This window comes from Littorina saxatilis, linkage group LG16 (genome assembly GCF_037325665.1).
Source record: "Littorina saxatilis isolate snail1 linkage group LG16, US_GU_Lsax_2.0, whole genome shotgun sequence".
In the NCBI taxonomy this organism is placed as follows: domain Eukaryota; kingdom Metazoa; phylum Mollusca; class Gastropoda; order Littorinimorpha; family Littorinidae; genus Littorina; species Littorina saxatilis.
Window position 1 is genome coordinate 34,243,608 of NC_090260.1, and position 10,826 is coordinate 34,254,433.

General features: G+C 41.9%; 2 protein-coding genes across 2 annotated transcripts in view; one reads left to right on the top strand and one right to left on the bottom strand.

Annotated features, from left to right (window-relative positions):
* The first annotated feature begins 1,696 nt into the window (after positions 1 to 1,696).
* Positions 1,697 to 3,682, top strand: LOC138950907 (tetratricopeptide repeat protein 23-like). The gene is made up of 3 exons (XM_070322610.1): positions 1,697 to 1,894; positions 2,380 to 2,462; positions 2,807 to 3,682. The coding sequence occupies exons 1-3, from the start codon at positions 1,730 to 1,732 to the stop codon at positions 2,925 to 2,927; spliced, it is 369 nt and encodes a 122-aa protein (XP_070178711.1). The 5' UTR covers positions 1,697 to 1,729; the 3' UTR covers positions 2,928 to 3,682.
* Positions 3,683 to 4,583: 901 nt separating this feature from the next.
* LOC138950906 (calexcitin-2-like) overlaps positions 4,584 to 10,826 on the bottom strand; it is a 57,717-nt gene continuing 51,474 nt past the window's right edge. Inside the window, exons 3-6 of the mRNA XM_070322608.1 lie at positions 10,565 to 10,675; positions 9,744 to 9,876; positions 8,801 to 8,898; positions 4,584 to 7,897 (exon numbers count right to left, since the gene is read on the bottom strand). Of these exons, the coding sequence (XP_070178709.1) occupies positions 7,784 to 7,897; positions 8,801 to 8,898; positions 9,744 to 9,876; positions 10,565 to 10,675 (456 nt within the window). The 3' untranslated portion in view covers positions 4,584 to 7,783. The remainder of the gene's footprint in view (positions 7,898 to 8,800; positions 8,899 to 9,743; positions 9,877 to 10,564; positions 10,676 to 10,826) is intronic.

Sequence of the window (10,826 nt, forward strand, 5' to 3'; positions counted from 1 at the left end):
GAAGGCTGCAAACAGAAAGCATCGGTGCACTAAACATGTCAGCTACCCCTCACCCACCACCTTAAAACATGTCATCTTTAAATACCTCATCGAGCACGTGGGCCTGCACAAAACGGACTTTTTACAACAACAAAACAGCCATTTTCCGTCCTTCTCTCCCTATCTGCAAAAACCATATACAGATTAGTATTTTAGCGTCACAGAGAGTAAATTATGCGCTAACCTGGAAAGAACAACAGAGAGTATTTCATTCCACAACACAGACTCATCAACAGCGTTAAATAATGATTTATTACCTCAAAAGCCTATGATTGTACTCTCAATGGAAGCAAAGTCCGCTTCCTCCCTGGAACAGTCTCTGTTCGTCAACAGTGACCAAAAACGTCCAGAACCCCTTGTCGAATCCTTATGCGAAAGCCATCGCCGACGAAGGAAAGTTGACGACTTGTCCTCAGCAAAGTACTGGCAGTGAGACAGGAAAAACTAGTGGAAGCTCCCCTAGAGTGCCGAATATAATATTCGGTGAAAAACCATCATACTCTAGAAACTGTGTATTAGATCCTTCCCCTTCTGCCGCTGGGTGTCAAGTGCCCCGTATATGTGTCTCAGACAGACAACCTAGCCAAATACACGTGACTGACCTTGTCACAAAACCAGTCCAGCTATACACAATTCTGCCTCCCCAAGCAGAAAAAAGACACGAGAAACTCAATCCCTGAAAATCCCGTGCGCGCTGTCAGCGAAAAACCGTCAGCTCTATGACAGCAGAAACCTCCACTGTAAAACTCGTGCGTTTCAAAACATCCGTGTTCATTAAGCGCTGTCAGCAACCTCTGCTGTAGCTCAATATCACGCACAGGCGCTTTCTATCATTATCGACCAAGAACAGGCACTCCACTGAGTGACACTTTCTTGGTCTCTGTCACCCGATCGTGACAAGGAGGGAGTCTTAAAATGGAGGTAACTTTACAGAGGTTATGAACAGAATTCTGAGAAAACAAGGTCTTAAAAAGCAGGGAGTCTTAAAATGGAGGTAACTTTACAGAGGTTATGAACAGAATTCTGAGAAAACAAGGTCTTGAAAAGGAGGGAGTCTTAAAATGGGGATAACTTTACAGAGGTTATGAACAGAAGGTCTGAGAAAACAAGGTCTTAAAAAGCAGGGAGTCTTAAATTGGAGGTAACTTTACAGAGGTTATGAACAGAATTCTGAGAAAACAAGGTCTTAAAAAGCAGAGAGTCTTAAAATGGAGGTAACTTTACAGAGGTTATGAACAGAATTCTGAGAAAACAAGGTCTTAAAAAGCAGGGAGTCTTAAAATGGAGGTAACTTTACAGAGGTTATGAACAGAATTCTGAGAAAACAAGGTCTTAAAAAGCAGGGAGTCTTAAAATGGAGGTAACTTTACAGAGGTTATGAACAGAATTCTGAGAAAACAAGGTCTCAAAAAGCAGGGAGTCTTAAATTGGAGGTAACTTTACAGAGGTTATGAACAGAATTCTGAGAAAACAAGGTCTCAAAAAGGAGGGAGTCTTAAATTGGAGGTAACTTTACAGAGGTTATGAACAGAATTCTGAGAAAACAAGGTCTTGAAAAGGAGGGAGTCTTAAATTGGAGGTAACTTTACAGAGGTTATGAACAGAATTCTGAGAAAACAAGGTCTTGAAAAGGAGGGAGTCTTAAATTGGGGGGTCTTAAAAGGGGGGTTCCACTGTATTGAGAAAAGAAATGCTTGACGTGCAGGAGGCCATGACGATGCTCAAGTCCAGCATCAACCCCAAGTGCCAGGCGTTCGGCGACTACTCAGAGCAGGTGTCAGACACGTACAAACTGATGGGCTCCATTCACCTGTCGCAGGGCAGCATTGAACGGGCGCTCAGAGCTTACAAAAAAGTGAGAACAAATCAGTGATGCATATGAATTCCAAGGCAGATAGAAGTGCTAATGTTCCAAATTCATTAATCAAAAAACAAGAATGGTAAGTTTATGAAATGTTTACTTCACAAAACGATAGTGCATGTTTGTGAATAATATTATCAGCAGAACTGACGAGGGTCGGAAGAACAGAACTTTTGAAAGCGGTAATTGTCATAACTGTTAAATTTGCTCCGTAAATTTGCGTTGTGACAGATCTGGCAGAAAAGTTAGTCATCTTGTCATCCTGTATGGAACTAGCAGACGAATACTGTCTGACAATCAGTACAAATGGTATGTATGATAAACAGATTTAATGGTTTTAGTGTGTCGCTGGACCCCTCCCAAGAAATTCTGGTACGTTTTTCCTGCTTCTAGTGCATAGTAGTAGGTAGGGGCGCACAGTTTGGGAGGCCTGCTGGGGTGCTTTCATTGTGATTTTTATTTATTTTCCTTCTTTTCAGTGTTACGGCATCGAGCAGCTAGTGCTGGGGAAGAACCACAAGAAGACCAAAGACACGTTACGCACAATGGAACTCCTCATGACGTAAGTCAACACTTTTGTCTTTCTTTTTGAAATCTTACAAGTCTTGCCTTCTGCTGGCTGTAAGGTTATTTTACTAATGGGAACTCTCAGTTTTAAGCCCCCCCCCCCCCTTTTTTTTTTTAAAGATTTTCTTCCTTATTTCACAGAAGAATTATTCACTGTACTGTTTACCTACAATTGAGAAGATCCTACTTTTTTTAGATCAAATTTTTTTGGACATGTTTTTAGAGGGTTTTGATACCTTTTGCAACCATGTACATATTCCATATTATGTATGCAAAAACTGCTGAATTTAGTTATTTTTTATTCCTTCATTTATTCCTTTATTTTCTTATCCTTAACAGAAGCCCTGGCATTGCCAACAAGTTTGTCCTCAACACGCAGGATGAGTTACAGAAACGACCGCGCTTCAACAGCGTGGTCAACACAGGCACGCAAATGGGGGGCTTCAAATCACAGACCTGACGATATCTTTCCTTATTCCGCAATTATCTTGGGCAGCACGTGATGTGTCAGTAAAACCAGACAAGTGAATGAATGGAACTTTTTAGAAAATACATGTACAGTGGAACCCCCCTTTTAAGATTCCCAAATTCAAGACTCCCTCCCTTTTGAGACCTTGTTTTCTCAGACTTTCTGTTGATAACCTGTGTAAAATGACCCCCATTATATTAAGACCCCTCCCTTTTTAAGACCTGGTTTTGTCAGATTTGTAGAGGTCTTAAAAAGGGGGTTCCACTGTACTATGCAAAATAAGATAAGTTAAGGAATGGAACATAATAGATAAATGTTGTTTTACACCCTCACGGTGAAACTATTAGGGGCATGTTCCCGGTTATAGCCCGACTTTAGATGAGATACCCAGTTGTATGTGTGTTTAGGTGTAGCCAGCCACCTGCACTTATGGCAGAATGGCCGAGGTCTTTTCCGTGCCACTGTGGTGACACGGGGATGGGACATGGATACTGTCTGAGTCTGCATATAAAGTTGACCCGTGTCTGTCCCGGCCTGGATTCGAACCTGGGAACCTTGGATCACAAGTCCAGTGCTCTACCACCTGAGCTACCCGAGCCCCGAAAATGGAACATAAAATAGATACAAAACATTTACAAGCACCTAATGCCCTACGGGTCTTGGAAATCAACACACAACGTAATTACACAGTATACAAACGATAACGAGGAGAACTGGCAACGAATAAAATTATGCTTTGGTTTTTATTTTGCTTCCTTTAAAGATAGTAAGGTGGGCAAATGAAATAGACTTGACAGGGAGGCCATGTAACAGTAAGATCTGGACAGGACTTTGCTAAACTCAAGGGAAGTAATTATATTTATATCCTGGCAATTACTTTTTTTCTCTGGATTTACCTCTTGACACAAAACAAGGACATTTGGTAAAAAGTGGAGGACAATACCTTTGTACGTACATCAAAACAACGCCAGACACAGTGTTTGGATGAAATGAACATCTGAGTTGATCACACACATTCCATTAATTAGCTTAATTATTTCTTTGGAATGTGATTAACGTCTTTTGCAGACAGCGATCACATGTACAATGATTGTTCTGGGAAGGTGAATGCATATTTCAGAGTACTGAACTAATTATATCTACTGTACAGTCTTCTAGTTTCCATTTCAATTTTAACAGGCAGCAAGTGTATGTTGTACGTCAGCAGGTGTACATGTTGTGAATTAATATGCTTGAATTTGTTGACGTGTGTTAGATTCAATCATGATTTGCGCAGAATAAAACAAGATCGGAATAGGCCCTGGTTTATCCCAAGGGAGACAACTACTTTTGGAAGTGGTTTTGTGATATTATTCCCCTTGAAATGAAACATACGTTCATTAAAACTGAAGATAACAATTTATTCCTTTGGAGGTAACATTTTTCACTTACTTTTAAGGAAAAACCTGCCCTCGGCTAGATTCAGTAGACTGTTTCAGCCTCTGGAAGTAAATTAACTATCGCCTATCCAACACATGGGTTGTGGTAGGTCAGTTGGAAGAGCATGGGTCAAAAGTTCAAATCCACGGCGGGACAGATGTCACTCAACTTTACATGACTCCGCATTACCTCCCCTGCCTGTTTTTTTTGTTAACATTTTTTGATTAAAAAAAAAAAAAGTGTTATATAAATGTTGCATAGTTATTGATGCATGCTGTTTGTTGTGTTCTTGGTTTGAGAGGCCATTTGAATGTTGTATTTTTATCTGTGCATTTCAGTCAGTGTTCTGATTGGTTCTTGTTGAAGGTGTGAGGGTAACATAAGTCCGTCCATTTTTATGTGCTTTTTGAATGCAGGATAATCTTCCTGTTTTCATGTGATTTTTTTGACTTTACATTCTGTGGTATATATGTGGGAACTGATTTGTTCTGAGAGAAAACCAGTTAACTAAGAGAAAATGAGTGTGTCTTGTTTTTTGTAAAACACTGTGACGTTTCACAAACACCATCATAACAATCGTGACATCACCAACACCGAACACAAGTAGCTTTTGACACACTTTTTTTATTGGAATGGTGGGCAAAGGGTTCAAGAATAGACTTTGAGCCAAGCACTGAACATACGAATATAGACAAATCATTTTTCTGTGCAGAACTCGGTCCAATCTCTAACTACGATAAGGGTCAATATACAAACTGCGCTGTTTGTGTTAGTGCGCAAGACTTCAAAACATCGTTGGAGTATATTGTTATCACGCAGAAGAAAAAGAAGTATCAAATATTTCTCCGCAGCAGAACAAATGAGCATTAGCATCAACGAATTATCAAATAATTGTTCAAAGAATTATCAAATATTTGTCCGCAATAAGAAAATGAGCATTGGCAGAAACGAATTGTGAAATATTTGTCCAAAAAATTATCAAATATTTGTCCAGAATATTTAATAATTAGAAATGAGCATTTACTGAAGTGAGTTAAAAAAATCACTTGGGAACAAATCCAACAAGAAGAGCAAACGCTCGATCGAGTCACTTTCGCAGTTCTGAATATTATATGAGGCATCAGATGGACAGGAAGAAATTGCTATTCACAACACAATGAGTCACGTTCACATAAAATTTGAGCCCGGTCACTTTTATAGTTTCCGAGAAAAGCCCAACGTTAAGTTGTGTGTTGCCGAACAGAAAAGGCTAGTTATCTCCCTTGTTTTTCTGATAACGTTCGTAAAAGGCTACAGATGTAAATACTTTGATGTAAAGAATAATCCTACAAAGTTTCAATCACATCCGATGAACTTTGTCAAAGATATAAAATGTCTAATTTTTCCTTTGACGCTGACCTGTGACCTTGAAAAAGGTCAAAGGTCAACGAAACCATCGTTAAAGTGTAGAGGTCATTGGAGGTCACGACTAAACAAAATATGAGCCCGATCGCTTTGATAGTTTCCGAGAAAAGATATAAAATGTCTAATTTTTCCTTTGACGCTGACCTGTGACCTTGAAAAAGGTCAAAGGTCAACGAAACCATCGTTAAAGTGTAGAGGTCATTGGAGGTCACGACTAAACAAAATATGAGCCCGATCGCTTTGATAGTTTCCGAGAAAAGTCCAACGTTAAGGTGGTGTCTACGGACGGCCGGCCGGACGGCCGGACGGCCGGCCGGACAGACTAACACTGACCGATTACATAGAGTCACTTTTTCTCAAGTGACTCAAAAACAAAGAGACTGCCAACGTTCCAAAATTCAGAATAAAAAAAAAAAGAAAGGTGGGTTGTTGGAACGTTTGTTATTAATCAAACACGCTCCTTTTTGAGAAAAAAAATTTTTTAAAAGAAAAAAGTTTACACTTGGGAACATTAAAAAGAGTAATTTAGGAAGATGTTCCCCAATGTTAACACAAAGAAATGAGCATTTCCCCCAATGTTAACACAAAGAAATGAGCATTTTCCCCAATGTTAACACAAAGAAATGAGCATTTCCCCCAATGTTAACACAAAGAAATGAGCATTTTCCCGAATGTTAACACAAAGAAATGAGCATTTTGACATTGAGCACCAACACGAAAGTGTACATTAGCGACAACAGCATTTTAATGACTTGACGAATCCTGTTGATTTACAAACCTGATTTTATTAGGTTTAACTTTGTTTTTGGTATACAGTTCTGATGCCAAATGCTTTGGACGTAATACGTGTCTTCCCAGCACTTTGAAAAGTAAAATATTTATTACGGAAAGTTTAGTCTTCAAATTGAGATGATGTAACAGCGTACAGTGCTGAAGTGAAAAGTACTATGTTTTAAATATAAGACCCACTAAGCAAAATGCCCAACAAAGTTAGATGCCTTGAGCTTAACAATATCGAGAATGTAAAGCCTTTGTGCAGAACACTGATAAACAAAATCCACAACAAAGTCAAATAAAAAGCCGTGGTGTTTGCATTTGTTTTTGCGTTCACCTTCATGGCTTGTTTGGGCCCACCTTCATATACTTCTGTCCATGTTTGGAAGGACAGTCTTGTAATGACACGAAGAGCTGTGCGATATAAGATATATCAGCCCTCTGGAAGAGCTGTGGGATATAGGATATACCAGTCCCTCCACGTTGTATAGCGCAGTTTTTAATTTCCAATTTCCGGTTGCCAATTTCAAAACCAATTTCTTCTCTCAAAAAAACACAAGAAAATGTCAGAAAATGTGCAATCTCCGAAGCCAAAACTGTGTGCATTCTTGCGCCAACATGTCTTGCATAAAACGCCCTGACCCAAAGTGTGCGTTTCATGTTGGCTAACTTTCCAAAATACCTTTCTTTTTCGAATGTCAAAAACATTCACAAACCAGTCTGATTGTCATTATTTCCTGCCGTACACTCAAAACTCCTCCTCTCTATACCAAAAGCTCAAAACTTCAAACACAACCATTTCTTATTTTCCCAGGAACCAAAACTTTCCAGAACTTGTCTTCAAAAATCTCCCAAACCTTCCAAAATATAACCACTGCCAAATTCTGCACGACGCTAAGACGATCAAACCAACGCTGATTTCTCACATCCGTCGTTTTACTTTCGATTTTCAATTTTCCCCAATAAGACACAAACACATTTCCAACGATCGAAACAGTGAAACAGAATTCCCACACCAAGCCATACAACACCCTAACACTTCTCTGTCAACAATTGTTTCTACAACCGTCCTGTTTATAACTTAAATCATATTTTTTTAATTCAAAATTCCCGAAAAAAATGTAACCCACTTTTATGGATTGTATAAAAAAAAAACACATCTCAACAATGTCTCGTCTTTGTATGCTGGGAATCTCTCACACTGTCACACTCGAGGTGGAAGTCACAGGTTGCCATGGCAATGACCCCGTTCACTGGGGTGGAAGTCCGAAAAGAAAGTTGCCTCGTTGGCTGGCGTCATTTGACAGGAAGTATTCCTTCCACAAGCTCTCGAAGTCTTCCTTGGAGATGTTTCCGTCTGTGCCCTACAGAAATAAAGAGCGCACAAGGTTCTGTAAGTTATTTCGGTAGAAATAAAAATGTTAATGACAAACATCTTCTCCTCCTTCACATATTACAGCACGCCCAAGACATCACCAACCATACTTACATTCTTCACATATTACAGCACGCCCAAGACATCACCAACCATACTTACATTCTTCACATATTACAGCACGCCCAAGACATCACCAACCATACATACATTCTTCACATATTACACTGAGCACGCCCAAGACATCACCAACCATACTTACATTCTTCACATATTACAGCACGCCCAAGACATCACCAACCATACTTACATTCTTCACATATTACAGCACGCCCAAGACATCACCAACCATACTTACATTCTTCACATATTACAGCACGCCCAAGACATCACCAACCATACTTACATTCTTCACATATTACAGCACGCCCAAGACATCACCAACCATACTTACATTCTTCACATATTACAGCACGCCCAAGACATCACCAACCATACTTACATTCTTCACATATTACAGCACGCCCAAGACATCACCAACCATACTTACATTCTTCCTTACGAAGAGAACTAGAGGGAAATAATTTCAATCATTTCTGATGATTGCCAGCTGACTGATCTGGGAGAGTTGGTCGAAGGCTTTGTTGCTGTCAGCCTCGTTGCCGAAGCTGGTTTTAGTGGTTACAACTAACTAACCAACCTCTCAACCAGCTAACTCATTAACTGACTGACTGACTGACTAGCTGACTGACCTTAGAGAGTTGGTTGAAGGCTTTGTTGCTGTCAGCCTTGTTGTTGCCGAAGATGGTCTTGGTGGTTACAACTAACTAACCAATCTCTCAACCAGCTAACTCATTGACTGACTGACTGACTGACTGACTAGCTGACTGACCTTAGAGAGTTGGTCGAAGGCTTTGTTGCTGTCAGCCTTGTTGTTGCCGAAGCTGGTCTGGATGGTCACGTACTCGTCCCTGTCGATGAAGCCGTCACCTGCAAAGGGTAAGTCAATGTGAACAAACACGTCTTAACTGTTCGGGAAAGGATCTTTCAATCTTGTGATGAGTTGTTCTTTAGATTTTAAATCTGACACTGTTTGACAATTGTCCTTGTCACCTCGTCTCCCCTTCTCTCTTCTCTTAAATATCTCTTTCTATCTTTCTCTTTCTCAGTATCTCTGTCTATTTTGTTCTTTTTCCGTCTGTCTGTCTGTCTGTCTGACTGTCTATCTGTCTGTCTGACTGACTGACTGTCTGACTGTCTGTCTGTCTGTCTGTCTGTCTGTCTGTCCGCCTGTCTGTCTATCTGTCTCAATTTTTCTTCTTTCTTTCTCTCCTCTCTCTCAATATCTCTCTCTCACATTCCCCGTCTCTCTTTCTTTCTCTCCCTCCCTCTCTCCCTCTCCCGGTCCCCCCTCTCTTTTCCGCCTCTCTCTCTATCTTCCCCCTCTCTCCCCCTCTCTCTCTCTAGCTCTTTCCTCCCCCTCTCTTCCCCTCTCTCTCTCTCTAGTTCTTTCCTCCCCCTCTCTCTCCCTCTCTCTCTCTCTAGCTCTTTCCTCCCCCTCTCTCTCTCTAGCTCTTTCCTCCCCCTCTCTCCCCCTCTCTCTCTCTAGCTCTTTCCTCCCCCTCTCTCCCTCTCTCCCCCTCTCTCTCTCTAGCCCTTTCCTCCCCCTCTCTCCCCCTCTCTCTCTCTAGCCCTTTCCTCCCCCTCTCTCTCTCTCTAGCTCTTTCCTCCCCCTCTCTCCCCCTCTCTCTCTCTAGCTCTTTCCTCCCCCTCTCTCCTCCCCCTCTCTCCTCCCACTCTCTCCCTTTTCCCCCTAACCCCCTCTCTCTCCGTACCTGAGGTGTCGTTAGCGTAGAACATGAACTCCATGTACTTCTGCTGCCAGTCGGGGAAGGGCTTGCCGGCCTTGACGTCCTCCAGTGTCACCTTCCACATGTTGATCCACTCCTCTAGCGTCACCACGCCGTCCTGAAACCACGTCATTCACACGTCATCGCACACTTACGGTAATGACGAACGACACCGATTTAACAAACCAAAATGTCTGTTTTTGACCCTCTCTGTGTACAATTTGAAGCTTTGGTTTTGCGTCCTTTTTTTTTATCAAAGCCGCTTTGTTTCTTCGCGCCCTCCAAAATGGAGCTTTCAAAACAAGTGACGCACACTTCATTACAAACGACACCGATTTACCAACCCAAAATGTCTGTTTTTGACCCCCTTGTCCAAAGTGAAGTCTCTGACTTCAAAAGTGAAAGAAAGTTGGAGAAGACGTCAGACAACGCACACGGACAGACAGACAGCACACCCCCCCACACACATCCCCCGCCCACACACTCACACACACGGACAGACATCAACACACAGCATGATATAGTACCTTGTTCTTGTCGGCACCAGCCCTGAGTCCATCCGATGATCTGTCCTAGAGTCTGCTTGGCCTTACCGTACTGCTGGTCATTCGTACTCCCCCCACATCCCCCGCCACACACTCACACACACGGACAGACATCAAGTCACAGCATGACATAGTACCTTGTTCTTGTCGGCGCAAGCCCGGAGTCCGTCCCAAATCTCTCCCAGTGTCTTCTTGGCCTTGCCGTACTGCTCGTTATAGTCACACACGGACAGACAGACAACACACAGCATGACATAGTACCTTGTTCTTGTCGGCACAAGCCCGGAGTCCGTCCCAGATCTCTCCCAGTGTCTTCTTGGCCTTGCCGTACTGCTCGTCGTTGGTACCCCAGTGGTGCAGCTTGCTGATTTTCTGCACATGCACACAGTCACAACGAAAGTAGGGGGTGCATGGCAGGAGACGTTCTGTGCTAGACCTGTCCCCTTCTCCCCTTACGCACTTAGGTGTACACAAACATACAGAGACAGACAGATAGGCAGACAGACACACAGACAGACACACA